This window comes from Cheilinus undulatus, linkage group 9 (genome assembly GCF_018320785.1).
Source record: "Cheilinus undulatus linkage group 9, ASM1832078v1, whole genome shotgun sequence".
Lineage (NCBI taxonomy): Eukaryota > Metazoa > Chordata > Actinopteri > Labriformes > Labridae > Cheilinus > Cheilinus undulatus.
Genome location: NC_054873.1, coordinates 13,157,916 through 13,185,570, shown reverse-complemented (window position 1 = coordinate 13,185,570; position 27,655 = coordinate 13,157,916). Strand labels below are relative to the sequence as shown.

At 38.3% G+C, this 27,655-nt stretch overlaps 2 protein-coding genes across 4 annotated transcripts in view; one reads left to right on the top strand and one right to left on the bottom strand.

Moving 5' to 3' along the window:
• Window positions 1-13,328, bottom strand: part of cep290 (centrosomal protein 290) — a 60,840-nt gene extending 47,512 nt beyond the window's left edge. For 2 of the 3 annotated variants that reach the window (XM_041795462.1, XM_041795464.1), the window contains exons 1-11: window positions 12,580-13,328; window positions 10,420-10,497; window positions 10,260-10,329; window positions 10,108-10,154; window positions 9,456-9,590; window positions 7,154-7,207; window positions 6,114-6,254; window positions 5,676-5,858; window positions 5,321-5,410; window positions 4,220-4,342; window positions 3,206-3,329 (exon numbers count right to left, since the gene is read on the bottom strand). In XM_041795462.1, coding sequence (XP_041651396.1) covers window positions 3,206-3,329; window positions 4,220-4,342; window positions 5,321-5,410; window positions 5,676-5,858; window positions 6,114-6,254; window positions 7,154-7,207; window positions 9,456-9,590; window positions 10,108-10,154; window positions 10,260-10,329; window positions 10,420-10,497; window positions 12,580-12,693 — 1,159 coding nt within the window. In that variant the 5' untranslated portion in view covers window positions 12,694-13,328. The remainder of the gene's footprint in view (window positions 1-3,205; window positions 3,330-4,219; window positions 4,343-5,320; window positions 5,411-5,675; window positions 5,859-6,113; window positions 6,255-7,153; window positions 7,208-9,455; window positions 9,591-10,107; window positions 10,155-10,259; window positions 10,330-10,419; window positions 10,498-12,579) is intronic. The other variant, XM_041795463.1, reaches the window with a different exon arrangement.
• Window positions 13,329-13,387: 59 nt separating this feature from the next.
• tmtc3 (transmembrane O-mannosyltransferase targeting cadherins 3) overlaps window positions 13,388-27,655 on the top strand; it is a 56,150-nt gene continuing 41,882 nt past the window's right edge. Inside the window, exons 1-3 of the mRNA XM_041795565.1 lie at window positions 13,388-13,519; window positions 15,110-15,323; window positions 15,657-15,875. Coding sequence (XP_041651499.1) covers window positions 15,135-15,323; window positions 15,657-15,875 — 408 coding nt within the window. The 5' untranslated portion in view covers window positions 13,388-13,519; window positions 15,110-15,134. The remainder of the gene's footprint in view (window positions 13,520-15,109; window positions 15,324-15,656; window positions 15,876-27,655) is intronic.

Genomic DNA, 27,655 nt, shown 5'->3' with positions numbered 1-27,655 from the left:
CTATTGAGTCAATGTTTACCCACAACAGAGCTCCTGTGTTGATTTTGGCAAGCTACGAACCAGACTGAAATAAATACTGATGTCTCTATATGACACCTATAGAACTACAAACCAGCATGCCAACAACAGAGCAGTTAATTTCTGTATTATGGTATCATTCATGGAGCGGCATGGTAAACTGAAAACAAAAAAAAAACAAAAAAAACAACAACAAAAAAAACAGCCTTCTTTACATTTTCCACAACAAAGACTTGATCTGAATAGATTTAAAAATATCCAAATTTCATAAAATAATCACAGTAATCAAAAATTGCTAAAAAAAAAAAATGAAAAAGTACTGATACATTATTTGAAATCATTTTAGCAAGCTACATATATTTAAAAATCCAAATAAAATTAGCAGCACAGAGTATTATACACATTTTGTTTGTCTAAACAACACAATATTAACATAGCCTAGTAAAGCAAATATGAAAATGTGCATTATCAAAGGCAATGTAAACAAGGTAGTCAAAATTTTTGATACTTTGGCACTTCATTGATGAGCCTTACACAACACATTATCTGCAATTTTTTAGTAAAGAAAAAAGTTACCAAAGAAATCTGATGTACAAGTCATATTTTCAACTCAATTGATGCTTTTCTGTTTTAAGTAGAAAAACAGAACCCCAATACATTTTTAACAGAAGCGGTAAGAGCTGCGTAGATCTTCAGTAACATTTTGAAAAGAACGTGATTTCATCTCTTTTATTGTATCTGTTGCTGAAAAAAATGAGCAAATTTCTCATCATCAGAACTCTACTCAAGTAACTTGTCAAAAACTAAAATGTACTTTTCCTAATGTGACATTTGAACACATCATGACACCTCATTTTCTTTCACCTGATGGTCATTTTTACTAAGACTGCCTGGATCACATCATAATCTGAGTGTCCGCCAGCTGTTGCTAATTAATGTCTATCTCAACGTGGATTTCAATACTGGATTAGTATTTTTCACAAATGGGACTTGCAATAAAGTTTGGGAGCACTTTTCAAAGCTGATCTGAACAGATGAAGAGCAGTTTAAGCCATGAAACGCATATTCTACCACAGTGGGAGTTTTTTTTTCTCTCTTTATTCTGCAGTTCGGTTTAATGTGCTGATGTGCTTCAAGCTTATGGACTAATTAGCCTGCAGCTAAAATGTCTGTCTGCATCACTGCTCTACACTCCGACATCATTAAAACCAATGACCCTTTCATCACCATTTCTGAGAGATATTTTGACTGCTACAAGCCAGCAGGATGACATTTTTTATTAAACGAGGACGGACGGCTGTTCAACCTGAGTCTTAAGATTTCTGCCTGTTATAAGGAAGTTTTTCCTTGCCATTGTAGCTTTGCTAAATTTTGCTAAATACTATGCTCATAGTGGATTAGTGCTGAGTGTCAGTAAAACAGTAAAACAAACAGCACAGTCTAGAACATGCCGTCTTTGTAAAGTGTCTTGAGATATTGGTTATTAATTGGTGCAATACAAACAAAAACTGACTGATAGATTGAGATCATGACATGTGCTCCTTTGTCAACAGGAAGCACAAAAAACACACAAACCTCATGCTTAAAACAGCCATTGGAATTTGTCATAATACAGCTCCAACATTTTTATTTCATAAAAAGAGAATTCAAACTCAAATGCTTGGTTGTGACATTAACATTACTTAGAAAGTGCTTGTTGGGTCACAAAGTATGATTGATGAGCCACTGCCGTTATTTTGTTTGGTGAGGTATCTTCACAGTCACTTCAGTTCCATTTTCAAATATTTTTCTCCAAGCATAATTTGCCCAACTAACTCTTACCTTATTGTCTCCGAAGGCATTTAGTTATATATTGTTTTGTTGTTTTTGGGGGAGAATTCTTGAGGACTAACCCTCAGAAACCTGCTAGATCACCGATGAGCCTGATCAGTAGCACACGCGTTGTTTACATTCTGTCAGGAGCTGTAAGATCACCATGGAGTAAATTGCAAACTTAAACTTACCTCTTTCCTGATCTACAGATGGCTTCTGTGTTTATATCAGTGTGTTCATTTACAGTTCTAAAACTACCAATCCACATAGCTAAATTAATGATAATATGCCTGTTTATTACATTTTTGCTATAAAAAACTTGGCAGTGTTGCTATTAGGACTCTATTTTTGCAGTGGAAAAAAAAGACAAAAAAATTCCTGTCAGCCTGCTGGCCAATCACAACACTCCAATCAGGGCCAGTCAAAAATCAACAAAAGACAAGATATTATATATATGCCAGTTCGAAAAGGTAATAAAAAATACTGCCCTATGGCCCAAATATTGAAAGGAAGACATTTTGGCTCCTAAAGTGGGATGCATGCACATTTCACGTGCTGGAATACCACATGCATGCAAAAATTGGAATTTATGGAGATAAATAAACGTGATAGTTTGTGTCGTGTGTTTGTTTAGAAGTTATTTTTCTCCTGAGAGACAAGGCCTGAAGAAACTCAATGCAGATGTGAAAGGATTGTTCATTGTGTATCTGGGAGTGTTGTTTAGAAAATTCTGAGAGATTCGATGTCTGTTTAACCTTTGAAACATTCATCTGACATCCTAGCAGTACACATATTCTATCCAAAATGTTCTGATAAAATAGATGTCTTCAACTTTATTGTGCTTAAAGGGGTAGAAATTCTTCATTTTTGTATTAAAATACAAGTGGACCAAAATAGCAAAAACTGGCTCTGGATTCCGAGGGTAAAGTTTGATAATGCTAGAATTATTATTTGATATATTGTACTATCTATTTATGCGTAAATTCTGATTTGGTAGCACCACAGGAGAAGTTTTGATATTAGATAGGGAAGATAGGATGGTATTTTTGTCAAGAAAGTGGCATTTCTGATCCCTCAAACAACCCGCTCTCTCAGTGCCACAGAGGTCGGTTTCATGTTGAGTTAGATATTTTTGTTAGTAGTAAAAAGGTGGATTGAAGGGAAATGGAGATATGTTGAGGACTAAAAGGATATTTTCCAGTGTCACAAAGCTTGATCACCATAGTAACTTAACAAACATGCAGCTCTTACCACAGAGGTCATCAAGCTTTCAAGCTTCTTTAAGGGTTAAAACATTTAGAGAACATTTGCTGATCTTGATTTCCTCACACATCTCTTTGGTATAAACATGTTCTATTAAGAAATCTGAACCCACCTTTGTCTTTCTTAGTGGTTGTTTTTAGCTCCTCAATGAGTTGGGTGTGCTTCTCCATCTCCACTGTGTACTGCTTCACCTGCTCACTCAGCATCTTGATCTGATTATCCCGCTCTTGGACAGCCTTCAGCATTCACCGACGATTTAAAAAGGAAAAAAATGTATGCTTAAGACCAAGGGAAGCTGTGGCATACTGAATCGCTGACCCTTTCATCATAAAGGAAATTTATGAAATGAAAGCTTAGCTAAGTTGGCGTACGGGGAGGAGGCACATAATGAAACTTACAGTGCAGAGCTCATATATGACCTTTGCCCAGGACAGCAATAGTGAGATGAAAGGGAGGACAGGTTGATGAGACATGACAAAGAAATGAGAGAATGCAGAAAGCAGGAAAACTGACAGAAAGATGGAGGAACGTGAAAAAAACCCCAAAAAAAACAATCCTGCCCAGGTCAGGACTTCACTGCCCCAGTAGACAAAAATGAACATACAGAACACAATTAACACAAAACAATCCTCTCCCAGCATGACCATTTAAGTATTTACAGTATGGAAGAATTATATCTTGAGCCCAAGGTTACATTGGAAGCTGGTTGCCAAAACAACACATGTGAAGCTGCTTAACAAGACATAACCATAATCCTCAGGCATCTTTATGTATAAAACTATAACTGCAACTTATTAAAATAATACCATTTACTGGAATCAGGCTGGGATTCAAGTCAAAAAATGCCTAACCTGGCAAATATGTATATGGCAACATATGGACGGGATAAATTAAATTGTTCTTTCATGTCACAGAAATCCAATTTTATGCTGTCTCCAAGCAAAACAGTTCCTTTTCCAGTAAGAGCTAATATTGTAAAGGAAAATGCTCCAAAATATGACTACATCTTCTACCATATAAGTGCAACCTTTGTGTGAAGCTTCTTTTATGTATAGTACTTAAATATTTGTGTTTACATACATAAATCTACACATGCTTATCCAATCTAATAACATAATGACCCTACCTGCTGCAAGGCAAGGATGTTGCTTTTGTCCAAATCCAACTGTGCTGAACGCAGCTTCTCCCTCAGATCGCGGACCATCTGCTGGTACACCAAAATCTCTTCATCTTTTCCAGAGAGCACTCTCTGTGGGTGAGGAAAAGATAAAAAATGGTAGAAAAGGAAAACACGCATGGCAACAGAAACTCCAGGCAATGTTAGAGACCAGTAATGAATACGTTTTGTCAGTTTTCTGATAATGCTTAGAACAGCAGTCTGATGAAATATGTTCATTGCTGGTCTGTATGCTTGGGTGACTGTGGATCTTTAGGTAGAGTCAGTAGTCTCATGATCGGAGGGCTTTGGGTTCGATCCCCAGCTCCGACAATCACATGCAGACGTGTTCTTGGGCAAGACACTTATGACCAATTGGCTAACCAACTCACTGTGTCGGTGAAGTGTGTGGATGAGTATGAATGGAATTAACTCATACTGATGGCCACTCTACATAGCAGGAAAAGCAAAAAATCAAGAGCACCCTCCAAACAATAAACTTCTTATGGTGCATGACAAAAAGGGACTTACTGGGAAACAAGACATCAGCACTCAGAAATGTCCTTTTAAGCAGTTTTATTAAAGCAAGGCACAATGGAGGCGTTTTGACTCATGGTTTCCCTTAATAAATATAGTCATCATTTAGAAACTGCATTTTGTATTTACTTGGGCTGTCTTCATGAGATATTGAAGTTGGTTTGATGATCCAGAACATTTAAGTGTGATGAATATGCAAGAAAATCAGGAATCAGACAGGGGGCAAATACTTTTTCGCGGCACTGTAACACAGCTGGCATGATACTACAACTTCTTTACAACATAATGTGATCTCTTTATAAGATGGGCTTTAGACTCTGGTTTGTGTGGCCAAAATGCTTATGAGGCCATAAAAAGGTATCTGGAAAGCAATCAAAATTCCTACACTCAGGAGGAGCTAATAAAGAATTATTGTTGCCCCATAGGTTACCCCTCTCTAGCTTTCTTGCACATATTTTAAACTACATATGACTTAAAAAAAAAATAATAAACCCAAAAAGGTGCCATTTTGAGAGCTGTTTGATTCACACCCACCTTCCATTCCTCCACTGTGGAGTTGACTGTTGCCATAATTGGATCATCCTCTACAGTCATGCTATGAAGTTTATCTGTTAACTCTCTCACCTGAAAATGTAAAAAAAACACACAGACATGCAAGTAGGAGTTATCTATCACATTAAATTACAAGCATAAAAAACATAATAAAACATGACAACTTCATGACTGCAGTCCTTTTTGAAGATAACCCAGTTAGTGTTTTAAAGACCTTGTAGTTAAGAGATAAATGGGTTCAGGTCACTTATCTCAGGGGGACAACTATCTCAAATCCCACCACAGACTCAAAAAAGACTACAAATCAGAAAAGCAGTCAATTGAAAAGGGTATTTACTTGTAAGTTTGCATGATCCCTCTCTTTCCTCAGCTGGTCCATTATGGAGTCTGTCTGCTGTACAACGATCTTCATCTTGTTGTACTCGTCCGTCATCTTCTCCATCTCCTTCACAGATTCCTCCAGACTTTTCTGCATTTGCTCATTCTGAGTTTTCAGGTGTAGGATTTCATCCTCGGCACGCTGTTGAAAACAAAGGCATTGAAACAGGAGGTAATAAAACCAAAATAAAATGATAAAAATAAAAACTTACAGTTAATTTACTAATTTAAGTTAACATGAACTGGCATTTTTTGGCAGATATGAGACTTTTCCTTTATTAAAGGCCTTGGAGGAACATTTTTCAACAACTGTAGCTCTAGCATCATCAGACCTGCTGTCCAATGATATGTTGTATCATTTATTAATGGTTTAGTAGAATAATAGCTTCATAAATACCTGAAGATCATCATAGCATTGGTCACGCTGGCGGTTGGCCAAGGAGAGTTTCTTCTGAAACTCCTCTCTTTCATCTGTCGCTGTCTCCTTCTGGTCAAGCTGTGCTTGATAATAGCCAACATCCTGCTGAAGCTGCTCGTTCTGTGGTGAAACAAGAAGGAAGGTGTTAGTCAGAGCAGCAACTTGACACACCATCCTGTGGTCATACACTAATCGAGACACACTACATTTAAAGCAAACAACTAATTATACTTGACTAGCTATATTTCTTACCTGTTTTTTAAGCTTTTTTATCTTAGACAACGAAAAAGAAAGAATGAAAAGAGGTGGTGAAATTAAGAAGCAATCATGACAATTAGAGGCTACACAAGTTTAGAGTAAGTAAAAACAAGCCGTGATGACAGGGGTTGTGGTCTAATTTCTCCCTAATGATAATCTGAAGGGGGCTGTACACAGACCAATCAATAATTTTAAACATGTCTGATATTAAGGGATTTTGTTTCCGCTATGTTTCTTACATTTCTGCCCAAGTAAGCAAAGAGGGCCAAGAGAGGTATGCTAAGCCCAAATTATGTTCCCAAGCTATGGAAAACATAAACACTCAGTGCCAGATGCTAGCATACCATGTCTAACAGATATTAAAAGTGAAAGCTTAAATACCAGTGTCAGTATTTACTGCTTGATAGAAAATCCCTGCTGACCAGCTGTCCCTGACTGTTTTCTCTTTACACTCATTGAGCCTTCTGTAATTCTTTTTTGCATTACTACAGCACCAAATGTGTCTTCCTTCTGCTCTATTTGACAAACACAATAATCTTAATCATACCCTGTGTTGTAAAAATCCATTCAAATCTTGTAGGATGTGCATGTTTAAGACTAGGGGAAACAACATCTGGGAAATGTATCCTTGTGTATTTATGTGATGCAACCCAATTTCGAACTCCAACAGTCCAAGCTCAGTGCCAGAAATAGATGGTGTAATGAATAAAGATGAAGTGATGAATGAAAAAAAAAGATCTTTAGGATCAACTGCCAAATACCTCTCTTTTCAGCTTCTTCACCTCCTCATCTGCCATCTCTGCTTTTGCGTACAACTAGGAAACAGAACGTAAATATTCAACAAAACAAGTTGAACATTTGGACACAATAGTTGCACAACTATGTTACATTGCACTTTGTAGCCTTGCTCTAGTACATTTGTAATTAATCTATAAACTTCAAATGTCAAACTATCCGTATCAAAAAATTGCATCAGTATTTGGGGCCCAAGAGGGAAAAAGGGTTTAAGCTGTCTTTCAGTATGACTTGCACTGGCTTCAGCAGTCCACAATGTGCAGTTTCTGTGCAGCTCTATAGCTTTTTTATTACATAATCTGTTTTTGCAATCAAGAGTTTGCACTCCTGCCAGCTATAATACAGTAATTCAGCTCTCGTCCTGCAATGGTTGTAGTGTAGTAAAGAATCACAGTCCAAGAGTGTTTGTTTGAAAGCAGGATTATTTTCTAATGAGGGAAAAGGTGTTAAAAAGTGGCACCAACCCCAACTTGACTGCTCGGCATCACTTTGACTTCTAGTACACCGTGAGTCAGGAAGCAACTGCCTGCAATACACACTTAAAGAGGGCAAATTCCTAAAAGCATCAGCTCTCATGGTATGGCATGTACCAACTTCTCAGATGGAAAAAATAGGTATTAAAAGTATCTTATACAACAGAAGTTACTGTAAGTGATCAGATAAGATTTAAATATGTCTTAATTGAAAATCTCAGCTTTTGTTCTTGAGTGTATTGAAGCACTGTTTGTGTCAGTGGTTCAGTTTCTGATATTGCATGGTCTTGTTGTTGGTTAAGCCCAGCGTACACAGTGCAATTTTCTGATGATTCAGATATACATTCTGAGCCGCACGACTCACAAGTCACAGACTCTCAATGTTATCGTGAATAATTTGTCATGCAGTGTGCATGGGGATACAAAAGCCAACAGCAGGGTCACAGCCCGACCAACTGTTTCCAACTGGTCGGATGGATTTCTGGCATGTTTGAGATCTTGGTCATATATGACTGTGTACACTAGCATGGTAAGAGCAGAGCCACGAGCAGAGTCAGCTACTTTGATGCATTTCATTGGTAAACTGTTAGACAGTTCCCTTACTTGCCATACTATCCTTGTCCCAGTATACAAGCACCAGAGTAAAATCAATTCATCGCTGGAAGTATGTCAGGTTCTGCAAAGGTAGGTGCAGTATGTAATATTTAGCCTAGTACTATTTAGTGGAACAAACTGGGTAAAAACGTAACATAATACTTAAAAGTAGGTCTATCTTAATAAGTGTTTATTCACCTGAATCCAAAAAACAGTTATTTTTCTAAATTAACTGAGAATAAGCCATTTATTTGTACATAGGGAAGGTACCCTCCAAGGACGCTGCCATCTTGGATTATCTTTTTTTATTTTGCATGTTTCTATGGCACCACAGAAAGACCCAAATAGTAGATACACACATTTTTTTGTAAAATTTTAATGGTTGCCACAGTTATCACCAGAGAAATGAGCATCACATTAAAAATTGACTGTCAAATGTTGATAATTCCAATTTTACACAGTGTACCTTTAAGCTACTTTTAAGTGAACCTAGTTCAAGCTGGCCTTGCTTAAAACATAGCAAGCAGCTAACCTATGTAGCGTGTGTAGTATGGCAATTACATTAATTATTGACAAGTTTGTACATTCTGTGCATACCCTGTGCTAGAGGGATAATCTGTACAGATTATCCCCCTAGCTTATGGTGAGATCTAAAGGTAGATGACAATGTGGCATGTTATACCAAGCATTTATGCTGTTCTACTTCCAGGTGAAAGCCAGACACAAAGGCTGTGAAGCATGTGCGAAACATCTAGTCCATTTTGGGTCCTACTGAGGTGAATGTTTCCAAGAGTAAATCCATCCCCAATCACATTATGTAGGCATGTTAGTCCTAGTTTGAGAAATTCCATTGTATTATTTTAGTCAGGCAATCATGTTTGTGTGCATTTTGGAGGTTCTGTTTTTTTTTGGAATAAAACAGTAATTTAACTGCAAGTAAATGTACTAACAACTATTAGGGACCGTTTCAAAACCAGTTAAAAACTCCTTACAGGTTCTTCAAATAGAAGTAAAGTAAGATAAACTCTAATCTTTCTTTTCAGGAGTAAATCACAAAGACACAGAAAAATCTCTTCAATGCCCTCAATGGGCAGAAGATATACCAGCACAGTGTGTACTAACTCATGACCTAATACTTGTGGGTCATCCAAGGACTCAATCCTAATTCCTTTGTCCTATACTACTGTGAACATGCTCATACCTCCTTGTAGGATTTCTTTTCTTTGCCCATGTCTTTCTTGCACTGGGTCAACTCCCTCTCCCTCTGCTCCAGCTGAGACTCTAGATGGCGGATCTCATCCCTGAGAAAGCGTGTGTCTGGCCCTGTGCCGGTGTGCTGAGCCGTTCAGACCGGAAAAAGACATAGAAACAGACAAACAACCCCCACTAAGAAACCCTTTCAGTCTACAGTCATCTCCATCTGTTCACTTCACTAATACATTCACACGGTTATTAACAGGACCTTAAAAAGGGACTTACTTTAGCCAAATGTCATAATGTTGATTCAAATAACATGCAAACTTTTGAAAATTGAAATAAACAACGTGAACTAGAAGTGATAGCTTAGCATGCAGGGAATTAACTGTAATCTTCTTAGGTGTTGTCATCTAGTGGTCGATGCAACCAATCCGTGGGGTTTCTTCCAATGATTGGCTTAAAGATTCAGACGGAGGTTGTGTTGTTGCTTTTGTTTGCGGAAGTAATCCGGTGAAGAGCGGGGATTTCAAATTACATTACACAATGATGTTATTGTTTCCTCATTTAACATGGCAGCCGCAGGTATGAAGACAATCTAATCAACAACGCTAAACTAAGTTTGCAAGCTGCAGGACAAATAAGATGAAAAGCTTTACCTTGCTCTCTTGTTCCAGCCTAGACAACTTGGCAGCAAGTTCCCTTTCTACATTACAAAAGACATGATCAACAATTTGAAATGCGCTATTGTTTGTTAGCAAAACTAAACAATTTGGTAAATTTTACTTCTTAACTTTAAATGAGTACTTACCTTTTTTGGCATGCTTTATACCTATGTCTTCAATGAAGTCAGAGGTAAGAGCAAGTTCGTGATCTTTTCTCTAGGAAGACAAAAAGAAGACAATTGTGTCCACAATTACAACAAAATTAAATCTGGAAAACACCAGAATAGTATTGAAAAAAGCGTGTACCTTCAAAAGAGCCTGAAACACTCTGAGGACTTGAATGATGTCCTCTGGAGATTTATTTATCACCTCCCATTCTTCAGCCTGCAAAGATCATAGTCATAGTCATAGTTTAAATGAAAAAAAAAAAAAACATTGAGGTGCAATGGTCTGAATATTAGGGCTGGGAAATAAGATGCATTTTTAGATGTATCAGTATATTGTCAAACAGATATAACAAAATGATATTGTTTCTATCGATACAGTGTATGTCCTTCCATCTAATGCAGTTTATTCAAAGATCATTTATTTGTATATGAGGTATGGCTATTAAATAATGAGACTTTAAGTATGAGGATAACACCACGTGGTTCACTGTCACACCAAGTGTTGTATGTTAAAGGTTGGGTGTTCATGCACATCATTGGTTCAATGCTCGCTGATTAAAGTGCACGTTTTTGAAACTTGAAATTTTCGTGAAACTGAACAAAAAGGCAGCTGTATCTTTATGTACATTAATAGAGGTGTCTGGGGAACACTGCATGGCACATGCGCATGAGTTTGAAAGGCACCAAAGATTTAGTGAAGGCAGAGAGGATGTCCAAGATGATGAACACTCAGGGCGCCCATGCATACCAAAATCATTGAACAATTGTTTGAAATAATCGATGACTCAGTATCATCATATAAGTATGATGGCAGATTGATTGATTGATTGATTGTACTCTATTTACGTGTCATGCACAAAAAGTGCCCAACCCCTCATGGGTTTATAAGACACCAGAAATACAACTGCAGTGTTTTACAAAAAGATAAAATCATAACAATTATAACATTGCGTGATCTTTTCTCAGCTCAGTAGTAAACAATAAACTCTGCCTTTTCTCCCAAGCTATGCAGATAAAATCTGCTACGACAAAAGTTCCTTTTCTGAAACAGAACTCAAGTTTTTCATAATCATCAAACTAGAAAAAGTCTGCATTAATCAAGGACATTTTCCTAAAAAATAAATCCCTTAAGTCATCATAAATTGGACAGTAAAACAGAAAATGAATCTCGTTCTCAGTTTCACTTAAGTTACACAATAAACATACTCTGTCTTCCTCTGGAATGGCATTAAACCTACCAGTCTCTATGGCTAGGGGTAAAGTTCCTGAGCGCAACTGTGCACATACTGATCTCTGTCTTCTAGTGAGATTATACTTCATGTAAAACTCTACATCATAACTATTCTTCATTAGACAATATGTTCATAGTTTTGGTTTACACCATATATCGACAGACCATTTCTGTCTGTACTTAGTAAACATAGAACTCTTAATGTCCTGGATGTCACATAGTAACTTACTTTGAAAAATGAATGACATGTTGCTTGCTTTAAAGACAGCAATGGTCTCCATTGAGAAAGAGACAGTTTGGCAATTTGAACATGACTAAAGTATGGGCCAAAGTTGTACCAAAACTTCTGACTCCTGATCAAAAAGCAAAGCCCAAGCAAATTTGTGGAGACAATTTGGAACAAACTGAAAGGAACCCAGATTCTTAGAAGTGATTACGTGATGAAACTTGGAACTTCTCTAACATGATCCTGACTGAGACAAAACGACTGTCAATGCACTGTGTGATTTTTTCCTAAGATCAAATCTGTGCTCAAAGGAACACGTTTTGAGCCTGTATCTTTAGTTACTAAAGAACCACAGAGGTTCCGAGACAACGGTTCTAAGACTGCACTGCTTTGATCAGTGAAAGGACCTGGATGCAGCAGTGTGTTGAAATTATAAATTAGTATTTATATTAATTATTTTCATTGGCAAATGACCATGGTATAAGCGGGTCAATACCCTGTCCAATTATAAGGGGATTTATGGACATTGGACACCTCGTCGGGCGTTAACCACACATTTTTTCATTAACATGTTGCCATTGTGCACCTGCCTGTTAATAAAAAGGTGACATATATGGCATTCGGGCTGTGTGGATCTAACTTAGAAGTTAGGCTACTTTTTTGTTATTTCTGAAACATATATATATAAACATTGTTCATACAAAATATCAGGGTTATCATTTTTGGTCCATATTGTCCAGCCCAACATTCAACATGTCATCTTAATCCAGAGAGTTACTGGTTTTCGAGCATCAGTTAAAGGTCCAAATGAATGAATACTGGCATAAAGTGGGGATATTTACCGAAATAAACATGTTGAAGAAGTCCTCCTGCTGGTCCTCGTCATTGTCGGGGAGGTTATCTGGGTCAAGTTTCTTCACTTTATCCCATTCAAATGCAGTAGCCATTCTGGCCATAGCCGGTTAGCAGTAAATAAGGCAATCAAATCCAAGTAAAACAATCAAAGTAAATCAAAAGTAAATTAATCAAAGCAGTAGGAAAACATCCAGCCAGCAGCTATTAATTACAACATAACTTGTAATGTTAGCTGCCTCAAACAACCCAAAGGTAATATTATTATTATCTGTTTTTGGTTAACCGTTGCAATGCGACACAAAATACGCATTTCTTTTCGACGCAACCTTTAAAGAAGTGTAGCTTCTTTTCAAGAATTAGCCAGCTAAACTATGTGATACATAAGTTCGACGTGAAAATTAAATAGAAAGTGTCATTCACTTGTGTCCATAACATTTAGTTAACTGAGCCATATACGGAATAAAAGGGTAGTTTTCATTTAAAATGATAGTTAAAAGCCACTATGAGATTTACATGTCAGGATGCTTTGGCTGCTAGGTTACCAATAACAACTCACAGTGCCAGTTAGCTACCAGAGCTAGCCGACATTAAATAAAACAAGTATAAAGAGACAAATTGACCTCTTAATAGAACTTTACCAGAATACAGAGACTTGTCCGATTAAACGTGACCCCTGAGTGCTAATTAACTAACAAATATGTTTAAGCAGGCTACATATGCCTATAAAAACATTGACAAGTTTAGCTTAGCTGACGTTTAACTTGCGCGCTAACCTCTGCACCGGAAGCGGTTGTGATGATGTGTTCAAGCTAGCATCCAAAAACCAAATGCTGTCTACTGAATTGTGCTTTCAGTTGAGTTTGTAAACACTCGTCGTGTTTTTTGGATATCACCACAGCTATCGGCGTCTATCCTGTTACAGACACGGTAGGTGAAAATACAAAAGAGACCAAAAATTCACCAACGGCTATCTTATCTAAATGAAAAGATAGGTACCAGCCTTGTTAGCATTAGCCATATAACTAGCCACACCATTAGCTAACGCGCTATTGCAGCAGCCGGTGTAACGGTGTAAAAAGTGACCATGCTAACTGGCGACTTGTAGCCGAAGGAGTCTGTGGATTTCGTAGAAACAACATACGTTGAAGGCGGAACGTGTCCTTAGATTTGTTTCTTAATGTTTTGTTAACCGTCATATCATAAATATTAATCAGTTTATATAAATTATGAACAAAGAGACATCCATTCGTCAACATTGTTACTACGACAACTGTAGACTCATCCGGCTGCAAGTCGCCAGTTAACATGGTCACTCTTTAAACCGTAACACGGGTATGAAATTCCGAGTGTTTCTTTGCAGTTTCACCCTCAAGCAGTAGCACAGTTCATTGAGATAATTTAACATTTAACAACCACAGAAATAGGCTAGTATTTACTAGCAATGCTAGCTGTAATGGTCCCTCTCCAGTGCATTTCGTAGCAACGGCTGTTCATCACAGTTTCCAACCTCTCTTAATTCCTCACCCATAGCTTTACCTTGTATAATAATGCTGTCTGATTTGAATATAAAAGTCCTGACTGTGATAACTCATATCCCAATCAAACAAGATTCGAATCTCAGAGGGGTTTATGGGGTGTATGTCAGGGGTTCACTGACAAATGCAAGAATTTTGTATTTGAGAAAAGTGAAACGAGGAATATGGATGGTTGCTTATGAAATTACTAGTTCTATCCAAACATAAAATGCTACATTAGTGAATGGTTGCTTTGAAGTAGGGCCAGGCAGATGTTTTAACTTATATCACTATATTTTCTAATAGGATAAAGGGCAGGGTCCTTTAAATCAATATTGTTGATGTTGAATTATAAAAATAAACAGATGCCCGAAATAATGCTCTGTCAATATAGTCTACAGCAAGAGCCTCTCACAGAAATGTGCTCCTTGTCCACAAGATAATGTTTGAAGTTACCCTGAATAGGTAGTTATCATTTTCCATCCATGATCCATCCATCCATCAGGCAATGGTGCCAGCAGGTTGAGCAAGTCAACTCAGACATCCCTCTCCTGTGCGACACTTTCCAACTCCTCCTGGGGGATTTTGAGATGTTCCTAGACCTTACAGGATATATAATTTCTCCAGCGCATTCTGGCCTGGAAAACCTCCAAAGGGAAGTGTTCAGGAGGCATCCTGATCAGATGCTTGCAACTCCTCAACTGGCTCCTCTCAATGCCAAGAAGCATTGTTTCCTCCGGATGTCTGAACTCCTCACCTTGTCTTGCCCTGAGCTCAGCCACCCTCCAGAGAAAACTCATTTCTGCTGCCACTCGAATCGACTCATTCTATAAGTCATTACAAAGAGTCACAACCTTAGGTGAGGGCTGGGAGGAAGATTGACCAGTAAATCAAAAGCTTTGCCTTTCGGTATATCTCCTTCTTCGCCGCACCCTAAGTAGTGATAAAGCTTGTGTTCTGCCTCTTTCAATTAATGTCTTACTGTTGTTCTTCTCCTATACAGTGATCAATGACGGCTCTGGTCAGCCATGGCTGCCGTGTCATGGAAGGAGATTTTACTTTTGACTGGACTGGTGGTGGGATGTTACTGGAACAGTCTGTCATGTGGCTTTGTGTTTGATGATGTCTCTGCGATTCTTGACAACAAGGACCTACGACCTTCAACACCTCTTCGCAACCTATTCCTCAATGACTTCTGGGGAACACCAATGGCAGAGGCAAGTCATAGGTCCTAAAAAGTACTTTCCTGGAGAATTAACCTTTATAGTGAGATCATTTGTGCCATATAATTTAGATTTTGTTACAAAGCTGGTTTTGTAGCAGTCTTAAGGTACTAAGATCAGTTGCATTTGAAGCGCTTCGGTGACACTTAGAAAACTCTTTGAATTACCTTTGACTTTGAAGCTACTTTAAAGGTGTTTCTTGGGCTTTAAAACAATGTTTTTAAACTTTTACATCAGGTAACCACTCAGATTAACCTACATCTCTGAAATATTTGTGACTTCTTGTATATAACATTAAAAACTACTTTTTTATATACCCATTTCCAGGAGCGGAGCCATAAATCATATCGACCCTTGACCGTACTCACCTTCAGACTGAACTACCTCTACAGTGAACTGAGTGCAGCTTCCTATCATCTGCTTAATGTTATTTTACATGCCGTTGTGTGTGTGCTCTTCCTGCGAGTGTGCCGATTGTTCCTGGACAGGACTTTTAGCTTGGTGGCAGCCTTGCTGTTTGCTGTCCATCCCATCCACACCGAAGCTGTAAGTGTCCATGTTGGTTATTTATGTATGCATGCATTTTATGGCAGAAAGTAACTTTCTTGCACATGGGCAGCATCTTGGCATCTTGTAGTTGCTAAAGTTAATAAGATAGTTGAGCCTAACTATGGGGATTGGTATAAAATCAAGAATATGCTGTGTAATTCTGTACAAAGCACACATGAGGCAGAGTAATTGATTTGCGTATGGAAAGTGACTTTAAAATTCTCAGATTGGCTTGTTTCACATTCTAGATGGTTTTACTCATTTAGGGGACACTGAAACAACCACTCCAGCAAATAGCCTGCACCCAGACTGTGGCTGCGTGGCTTTGTGTCACAGTGGTTGAGGCAGAAGTCTGGGATGCAGTTTGTTAGTTTCTCTCAAAAATTGGTTTGTTATGTTATGTTCAGTGACCCGTCTGCCATCATGGATTGCAGGCTTGTCACCTCACACTGAACAAAAACACAATTTGACTGGCCTTTAATGTCCCATAAATGCTGTCATATCTTTGCAGCATTATTGGGGTGGAATAATTCATTTTGGGCTCTTGTGCACCACCGAGCCTCACATTTTAACCTGCCCAGAAAAAATAACCCTGAACATGGTGAAAAACTTAATGGCAGTCTAAACTCAAAATTCAGTCACACATACTTCTCACCTGTTTACAGCAACTTTTTTCCCCCCATAATTTAGAGATTAAGGTCAGATTTTGCTTTACAGGCACGTAAATATGCCAAAGCTGGAGACAGACATTTTGTGATATTTATTTCCTGAACTTCTTAGTCGAACAGCTTGTGCAGGATGTTTTCTCTGAAGCAGCACTAAAGCACTTTCAAGTTGAATCCCCTGCTTCATTCGATATCAATGTGAATTCTTTGGTTCAAGGAAAAACCCATCATTGAGTCTCAAGGAAAACAGAGGCCCCATTCTAAATTGAAAACCGTTACTCAGGTGATGCCACCACAACATGATCCTTAAACATGCGCAAAGATTTCATTAATACACAATTCACAGAAACTATTTTATTTCCCCTTTTAAAATCCGCAGAAAATGGGCTGTGTTAAATTGGCACAAAGAACTAGTTATTAACACAGCAAGTCATCTCAGGCTTTCTCAACAAGGATGGCTGTTAACACATAAAGCAGGCGGAGTATGGAGCATATGCTCTACAACAAATACAGACAGCGTTGTTCATAACAAACAGAGTAAACTGCAGTATGGGATCACTGTAGTAAAGTTGAGGTGGGGGGTGTCATTGGGTGAGAGGCAGGGAACGCCCTGGACTGGTCGCCAGTCAATCGCAGGGCTGACATACAGAGACAAACAACCAGGCATGCTCACATTCACACCTACGGGCAACTTTAGAGACACCAATTAATCTAACAAGAACATCTTTGGTGGTGGGAGGAAGCCGGAGTACCCAGAGAGAACCCACACATGCACCAGGAGAACATGCACAGAACTCTGCACAGAAAAGCCCTGACCAGGAACTGAACAATGGACCTTCTTGCTATGAGGCAATAGCGCTAACCCCTGTGCCACCATACAGCCCAACGCCACCATGCACCACAGCAGAAGATAATTTTAGAATTCTTTGGCATCCAATATTGAGAACTTTTTGTGTTTTCAGTTATCAGCAATAGCAAGCACTCTGTGTGCTCTTTGTTCATTTTGTCTATCTTTACGCACATTCTCTCAAAGATCAGGAAAGGAACCATTAGGTTGCAATACCACCAGTAGTCCCGGTTCTAACTAGAGCAACAACAAAGTCGAGAAATGGAGCTCCATGTGAGACAGCAACCTCTAGTGAATTAATTTTTTAGCATCCACCCCAACATAACAGAAGCATGTGAGTATGTCGGCAGTGACAGTGGTATCTGTTGAAATGCCCTGCTCATGAACTCCTTCAACACTGGCTTTCTCTTTGCCATTCTCCCATAAAGCTTTGTCTGGTAAAATACCTGGTCAACTGTTAGTTGTTGTATGCAGAGTCTCTCCCATCTCAGCTGCTGAAGCTTGTCACTCCTTCAGAGAAGTCAGAGGTGTCTATAAGGCCTCTCTCCAAAATCTCCTTCTTGCACTGCCACTCAGTTTGTGAGGACAGCCCGATCCAAGCAGATTTACACATGTGCCATATTCCTTCCATTTCTTGATGATGGATTTAACTGAAATCTGGGGTTTGCTCGGTGCCTTGGAAATGTTTTTTATAGCATCCCCTGAGTTATACTTAGCAACAACATTTCCCGGGGTTTCTTGGAGTGTTCTTTTGTCTTTCTGGTGTAATGGTAGCCAGGGATAAAATGGCAAATGGACTTGAGCTTGTATAGTGCTTTAGCCATCAGTATTAGCTAATCCCATTCGTACACTTCATACCCATTTACACACCTCTGACGCAGCAGTGGTAGCAGATTACGGTTAAATGTCTTGCCCAAGGACACATCGACATGTAACTGCAGGAGCAGGGGATCGAACCCACAAACTTCTGATTTTGAGAGGACTGATACTGACTAGTCAGTGACGTGACCTTCCAGACAGAGGTGTATTTATACTGCATTCACTTGAGACACGTTCACTGCACTCAGGTGATCCCCATTTCAATAATTGTGAGACTTCTAGCACCAGTTGAAATAAGTAGTCACTTTAAATAGGGTGAATAGTTATGCAGTAATTTGTTTTACCTTAAATATTTTTATCTAATTGAAATTACTTTGTAGAAATCTGTTTTCACATTGACACATTATTTGGCCCTGATTTGATTTCTAAAGTCAGTGAAAGGGAAAACTTTCAGAGGGGTTTTTCATTTTTATGGGCACTATTTTGCAGATACTAATATCAGAAGTCTTTCTAGCAGCCAATGGCAGCACAGATAAAACATAGGAATGTTGAAAACGCAACATATAACCACAGATACATACAGTAGAAAAGCACAGTAATAACAGACACTCTAGATGGTCATTTTTCTGGCAGCACAGGGTTAATCCTGAACTGCATCACTAACCACAAAAACTTCTAGAGCAAGCCTTGGTCAACCTCTGGAGATTATCCAAAACCACAGGCATCAATCTACAAGTGTATATGCAAAAATCATAGAAAGATGGCTGTTGTTAAGTTCAACCATTCACAAAAGCACAAAACAGAAGAGTCTCTACTTCAAGTATGAACTTCAGGGTGCCCCTATTGAAAGGAAAAGCAAATACTTTTTCTCATGTAAGTATATAAGCCATGTACATATGTACGTCCTGTACATGCCCTCACTGAACAGCAGGGAGGGATTAGGAAATCATTCGTCTGCTGTTTACAAGACTGCAATAACATTACTGCCTCAGCTTTGTTTAAACATGCTCACCAGCTCTGTGTGCAGGGTGGAGTCACATATTACCCGTGTTTTCTTCTAAACAGGTGGCCTTTTTTATGCAATAACCTGAAAGTGAACTGGAAGTGATACACTGTCTAAATAGCAGAATGGCAAAACCTGCACCTTACACAAGACATTCCCTTCCCATTGTGGACTTTGTTTACTTGCATTCTTTTGACTCTTAAATGAGATTAAGGCCACCATCACTTAAACCCCTACTGTTAATGCTTCTAAACCCCTTCTGTTAATAGTCCTCGTGAGTGAGTAATGGCAGCTCTCTTTCTTCTCAATTTGGATCTTTTTTAGCTTCAAAAATAGATTTCTAAAGATATATTTTGGGGCTTTTCTGCTTCTGTTTAAATAAGACTATGGATGGAGTTGGAAACCTGGAAGAGAGAGATGCATGCAAGAAAGATGTAGAGGTTCAGAATCGAAAAATGTAGGTTGTGATCAATCTTAGGGAGGTGTTGGTGGATTCTGATGAGAACCTGAGCAAAAGCCTATGTGCATCATGTGTGCAAACTAACCACTCAACCAGCCCATGCATTGATTCAAAAATATTTCAAGTTATGTTTAATGAAAAAAAACTAGTAATAATAATAATGATAATAACTTTATTTGTATAGCAATTTTAAAAACATTGGTTTACAAAGGACTTTGACATGTGTAGAAGCAAACAGAAGAACAAAGCACAATACCCATATAAAGGACAAAAAAGACAGAACAAATGACACCTGACAACATCAGCAAAATCCAAAATAATTAAAGCATCTAACCTAAAATATGATGAGATAATAATTCATCAACATCAAAATACATCAAACCCAGATGTCATGTGATGCTATGTAAACTAAGGCATGTCAGACAATCAGAGTGCAGACATCATGCGATACTACACGACATTGTGGACCTCATCGGGATGCAGGCAGGACGCAGACATCAAGTACCATAAAAACAGTAGAACCAAGTTGAAACCCAGGCAATGCAGGAACCCAGCTGCACAGGCTGAGACCAAGAGGACAAAAATTTAAGACGTGAGAAGCTAAAAGAGAAACAAAGAGGAGTAAATCAAAAACAAGAGCTAAACAATAGAAGTCAGTAAAATGTAAATAAAGAGGGCAGAAACAGATAAATAAAGCAGAAAAAACAAGCTCTAAAATGTTAAAGCAGTAAATTTGACAAATATCATAGCAAATAAAAGGGAAGTGATAAAGAGATAAAAGTAATAAAGTGAGGAAGACAGTAGCAGTTAAAAAACAGCCAGTAAAGGTGAGTAAAAGTCAAGAGGAAATGAAATATGATTAGAAGCTAAAATAAGGTAAAAAAAAAATTGTGAGAAGAAAAAAACAAATAACAACAAGAAGAAGACGACATCGCATAAAAGCAAGTCTATAAAAATAAGTTTTAAGAAGTGATTTAAAAGTTGTCAATGATTCTGCCATAGTCTGTAAAGTTGGAATAAACTCCTGATAGGGATGCAGAAACACCAACTAAGTTCATTTTACACAGAAATATGCCATATTTCATACTTACTTTATACTTAGACTATTATCCTCAAATGTCTTACTTTTACATAAATTTACACTGTAAGATATTTACTTAGTATTAACAGTTTTATCAGAAATATGAATTAGTTCCTTTAAAAATAAAAAATGAAACATCTTCTGCATTACAAATTGTCTCTATGAATCTAGGGTTTGAATGGGGTTACAGAAACAGTACAATCTATAATGTACTTAAATTAGCACACTAATCTGTTACAAATTGCATTAACTCTATAAACATTTCCATTGATGAAGATGGAAGTCAGCAGGGCTGAATGACTGTAAAGCGTATGATTTAAGTTGACTCCCCCTAACTGTTAAACCAAGTCAACACTTTCTTTCTGAGATAAAAACACAACAGTTGACACTGTGTTCATTGTGTCTTAGTGTCATTCAAGTCTTTTTCAAGTTTGCCCAGCCAGTTGTGTTAGTTTAGTTACCTGTCTCAAACCCAATTCCCATGTACGTGACACTCCAGATTTTTTCTGTGTGAGCTGTGTGAATGCAAATGCAAAGATTTTTCAAATAGACTTTTTCCTTGCCAGCACCACTGGTAAATTTTTTGGCAGGGTGAACTGATGTGCAAATGCAGCCAGATATTCAGGAAAATTCACCACAGGCAAGGTGATGAAAGTAAAGGTGATGTTTATTTTAAATTACCAGCATAAGACTGTAAGCTGTGACATCTCTAACAAGAGCATTCTCTGAGCAGGTTCAGAAATAGCCTCATTTTGTTTTCTGTTTACTAGTATGCTTTTCTCTGCCTTTTTTTTTTTTTTGGTGTGCACAAGATGTGCACCTTATTTGCACTAGATACCTGCATCTCTCCAAGCTAGCTGCCAGCTACCAGCTACCTCTGTGCGCTCTGAGTGGGTGTTTTCGTCTCTGCGGGTAATATTCTAAATAAAAAAAGCGCTGCAGTTCAGAGGCATGGTTTTCTAGCAAATAATATCTATAAAAATAACCAGGCATCATTCAAGATGCCATCAGGGTGCCGCTGTATACTTAAATTGCCCCAGTATGTTCAGAACAACCAACTCGTGAGGATTTCAGGGGCAGTCATCTTGAAATTTTCAGTCTAATCTAATCAGCGGATTGCTTGCACCAATACCAATGTTTTTCCAGTACTTATTTTGGTGTAACATTCCCACTATACCAACATTTTCCCTCATGTCTGGCCATTAAAACAGCTGTTTTTTCCAGCAAGTGAGTTCTTTTGTCAAGTTAAGAAAAACTTCCTTTGTTTTAAGGCTAAGCTCTTTCTCAAACGTTAGATTAAATTGCAGTACACCCTACTGCAATTTTTAAATCACAGGAGGTGCAATATTTTTTCACCTGTGTGTCAACGTGCTTGTGTAAGACATTTTGTTTGCATTATAGATGATATTCTAAAAACACTGATTTTTTTCTTAATCAAAATGAGAATGACATGAAAAAATATAATTCCCTTCAATACAACAATTTATGTCAGTCTTGCAATAGGAGTCAGAATTATCACAACTAGATGATTTTTCAAACTTGTGCAGCCTTAGTTGATTCAGTACTAGATGTAATCTTTAATAGATTGGAGAAAACAGAAAACCATCTGCTCCTGACCTTGGTGAAAGATTCCTGATGACTTTGGAGTGATGTTATTTGCATTCACATGCAGTTTATCCAGTAAATTCTGGAAAATTTTGGCAATGTCTAAAACACCAGGAGTGTAGCAAATGCCTGTTAATCAAAGCAGCTGTCTTTTGTGCAGAAAAAAAAGCATTTAATGATGATGTTAATCAGAATCAAGCATCTGACAAAGCTGGGATAAACCAACCTATTTTTATACAGAGTTCTATTTAGATGTTAATTCAGTAGTTGAAGTCCCTTATCATAAAAGTTATCAGCACCACAATGTTTACTGAGCTTGATCGGAAACTAGACACCTTTATCTTATCATCTGAACTTGATCTCATTCTCTTCGTCAAGGTTTGTCTGAAAAGACGCTTCCCCAATTAGGACATGTAATTCACCCCATTCAGAGGGGCTGAACTGATGACCAGAGAGGCCTGACCAGAGAAGAAAATCAAAGAAAACATTCTGCTTCTTGGGTTGGAGTGCTACTGTTACACAGCATGCCCCACTGCGCCAATCTTCCTCGTGGTGTTCTCTAATCTATGCAGTCTCTCAGACTTCTTGAATGGAAACAATTTGCCTCACAAATGAGCCCTTAGAGTTAGTCCAGCGAATGCCCTTCATGTTATCGTCGTCTGGAATCTCTCTCTGAACGGGTCATTTGTTTTTGAGTCATGCTCCAAGCACTGAAGGTCCCTTCACCATAAGTGTGTACAAAGAGTCTCTGTGTGTCCCTAAGTCTTTCTCTATGTTTTTTTTTTTTTTTTGGTTATCTGTCTTTGAGTGGAGGCTTAATTTTTTATATCCAAGTATTTTCAAATACAAATTACTGCGTGTCAGCAAGGCTGTTGAAGGGCATTGAGGGGGAAATAATTTACTCAAATCTACCACCAGAAGCTGCACAAAGACAGGCACATGCAGAAAATAGGGTTCATAACCTCAACAGTCCAACAGTGAGCTTCATATTTGACCTATCTTTTCTTCTTATATGACATTTCTTTGCATAATAGGCAAGCCAATGCTCTGCATGCTTTTACAATGTCAGTCATAGATTATCAGCTTATCTTTCCTTGACTTTATGAATCATATATATAAAATAACTGTATTAACTATCAGGGTCATTAGCAGGTTCTTTTAAAAAGCAGGTCTTTTCTTATCAGACGTGTAACTCTCTACCACAGTCTTAAGCAGTCTGTAACCAAAATAAATCATGAATTTAGCACATAGGCACACACTCTCTCTTGTATATGTTTTAAACAAAATAAAAGAAAAAAACTTTTCCTGTATTGAATCTAATACAAGCAGTTCAGTGTGCCTTATATGATCAGCTACATCTACACTAATGTGCAGAACTTTAAGGCAGGCTTGGGCCAAAAACAGAGGATGAAGTAAGGCGTAAATGTAGAATGTAAGCTGCCTGAGCTCACCGTTGGGCAGGAAGGAGGATTGGAATAACCCCATCATGCTCTGGATGGTCTTGCATATTACCAGAGGCATGGGTAAACAATATGTTAAAAAAAATAACAAATTCAGCACCTTAAGTGCAGAGTAAAGGGTGGATGTAGTGAATAAACATGGCTTGGGATACTGGGTAGTGGGGTTGCCACAAGCCCCTAGTGGTGCTGTGTCTGTCCCATGGCCAAGGAAACCACTGGTGGTCTCTGGGCATATTTCCAGGAGTGAAAAGGCCTGGACAAAAGAGATGCTGTCGAGCTTGACCTTGACTGCCAAGGGATGTATGTGTGTCGATATGTGTCGAGCGTTACCCTCCCTCCCCTTAGCACCCTACATGCGAAAGAGTTGCACATGACAAGTCAAACTTAAAAACATAATGTGACAACTTGAAGTCATACAATGCGAACACTGATTTTGCCAGAATTATGCTGGGAATACACGATATTGGATTTTTGCCAATACCCGATACGCTGTCATTTTAGATTCCTTTTAGCAAATTCCTATATTTAGGAATGTATTTCAGACCTAAAACTTACTGTAAGTCCTTAAGAGATACTTTAAAGGAGTAGTTCTCAACTGGTCTAACATCTGGACCCACTAATATCTCCTTAATAATGAATTGCGAACCAAGTTTCCTAAATTTTGCAACCATAGTTTTTTTTTTAATTTAAAATGGGGCAGTTTAACTTGAAATGGAACGAAAGATATAATGAAAGAAAGGGATGGAGACATATCCTTCAAAATAAGAGCAAATCGTAGATTTTTTCACATTTTTTTTTCCAAGCACACACCCAACCCACTGAAAATGGCTCTTAGACCCACTGTTGGGTACCAACCTACTAGTTGATAACAACTGCTTTATAGCGAATACTTCAGCTGTTGTCTGTTGGTCTTGTCACATGCTGCTGATGTATCTGTTTGTATTGGGGAAAATGTCATATCTGTTCATTTCAATAAGTAGCTTTTCAGGCTAACATTAAACTGGTATAATTGAAGACTAGAGAAAGAGAGTAGGGGATGACTTGGGAACTGAGGCGAAAGTCAGAGACAACCCAGGCAGCCTGCTTTGAGGACTGTACATGGGATATGCAAACTACCTGACCACCCTGAACCTGGCTAATCAAGTACATTTTTTCCTGTACTTTGGTGCTAATAAAGCTAATATAGTGAGATTTTTCTACATGTGGCTGTTTGATAAAGTAAATGTTGGTAGCTATTAATATATTAATATAAGCAGCATTATAAAAATAACAGAAATATATACTAGTAAGGCCAGCCGCACACTAGACAATTTTTTTAATCTGAAATGATTTTAAAACCGTGAGAGACCACAGACTTGAGGACAATTTCCAAAGATTTTTCATCTTTAATCCTCTGAATGCACACACTACGACGACTCAGCCAGACTGTCAGATCACTGAAGACCACAAACCTGCCGACCTGCCTACGACCTCGCATGATCACATGACTTCAGAGAAAACAAAACACGGATGTCTGTCGATACCGTCTTGCTGTCTCTCCACAACAGGCTGCCCTGGCATGCGTTACAGGTGCAGCAAAAATCATAAAACATGAAATGAAAGCATTGCTGAAATTAAGGTACTGTGTGTGTTTATGGTTGTGAGCGGTGAATGTACGTATGATCCGGCTGTGACGCTGCCCCGTCTGCTCGCTCTTATTGGTTGTTGTGGGTACTCCGCCAGCGGCACTACGTCCTAGAATTTCGGGATTTTGGAGGCTATGACGCGATTTGGTGCAGTAAAACAAACGTGTTGACACCACACACAAGGATTATTCAGACAAATAGTCGTTTGCGACGAGGCTCCTCGCTGGATACGCCCCCATGATCGTTGGGGGAGGCACATTTTTCCCCGAATCTGGCTTAAAATCCTGTAGTGTGTGGCCGGCCTTAGTCACCAGTCAAAGGTAGATGTGAGTAATGTGAAGTTACTCACTGCTTCTAACTGACAACTAGAAAGTCAGCTAGAGGAACGGTGCCTTAAAACTGAATTTTATCTTTTATTAAAAGTCATTCAGATCAAAATCTCCTTTTAAGATTATCTTGCCAAGACAATCAGCAGCACAGTGAATCAAGTTTTAAACAAACAACAAGAAGCCATACATACATATAGTTTACGGTAACTGAATAAAGTAAAAGACGTGAAATAACAAGTAAAACAGGGATTATTTGTGAAAATAGACTATGATAACAAATAATACGAATGGTATATTTTTTAATCTCTTTTTCCTCTTCATTTCTAGTTTTGACTTTGAAACCCTCCTGTAGGCAGATGGTACTTAAAAAAACACTGCATCTGAGTTTAGTGTATGACACAGTATTCAAGCGCTAGTGTTACTGTAGGTGCATGTCAGATAAATAATTAAATAGCTAATAATCAAGCAGAAAATCTACAATCAGATGTGTCTGCCTTCAAGTAACCTAAATTCACCTTAAAAGCTTCCAAAGTAACCAACTTATTAAGTCTCAACTACAGGTTGCACCAGCTGTGCTTAAGTTCAAACATAGCCTAGTTTGTTATGTGATAGTAGAGTTTATGTTTTACTAACAGAAAATATTACCAGCAATTTGGCATCACTAGTGTGTTCTCCATGTTCAATAGCACTGTTGTTTTCCATGAGTGAAGATAATTCCCGCCAATTACCGTTACATTATTTCCTGTTATTAGCGATTGCACCACTTGGTGTCAGTGTTGTCATCTTATACTGTCTCTAAGTTTAGCCTGTAGGCTTTAATAATCACCTGTGCAAAATGCCTTGTCATATTTTCATCCACACTCAACACTGTTTAAGGAAAAAGGACGTTAGGATAAGTTACTTTGTCTCTGTAACAAACTGGGTTAAAAAAATACTTTTCAGTGATTGGTTAAATGAAGTGAAAATGTCATACCTGTGACAATATTAAATGTAGAGTTTAGTGTGGATTTTATACCATAACTTAAGACAGACCCTGCGGTGCAACAGGCAACTGTTTTTTATAATTTGTTCCAAGTAAAGGGAGCTTAACCTGAACCCTTTTCCCCAGTTCAGCTCTGACCTTCAGACAGTTGAAGTTCCTTTAACTGAGGATAGTGCCTGTCCTGTTCTGTCTGATTTAGGTCAGAAAGTGTGAATAAATAGACAGAAAATACCTTTGTAGTTAAGGACACACCACTGTCTAACACTTGCATACAGCAAAGAATGATGAGTGAGGGCTTTAAAACTAGTGATGAATCTCAGAGCTCTGTGATTCATGGGTTCCAAAGCATGTAAGCTTTGAGATGAGACATACATTTCCATGAAGTTCTGCTTTCAGGCCAGGGTGGGATTAAGTTGTTTCAGGGTTTATCTACAGGTCCTTGTTGTGACATAAGTGTCAATGTTATTCCTTCCACATGAGGGCACTCATCATTTACACAAATGACAGAAGATACTGTCAGGGAGACTGCTGTACAGAGATATAGATCACTACACTATTTACTGTGATGATCTACCCGAACTGTCCCGTTTTCCCAGCTGGATTCAAGAGCAACAGCATGTGGGTTGTATTCACTGCCAATTTTAGACATCTGTATTGTTCATAAAAAGTGGAAGATGTTGTGGTTTTTAACTTAAAGTGTGTCTGAAGGGATATCCTGTAAGATCTGTTATTAAACTTCAGTCACTGAAAACTTCCTGTGTTAAAGATTTATAGGTGAGTTGTTTTTGACCCCTGTGGATGGCTGGTTATAGCTAGTGGGAGGCTTTGGCCACATGAAGCTTGGGCTGGGCAACATGGATGAAAAAATCACATGTTGATATTTATTTAGCTGAATGGTGAC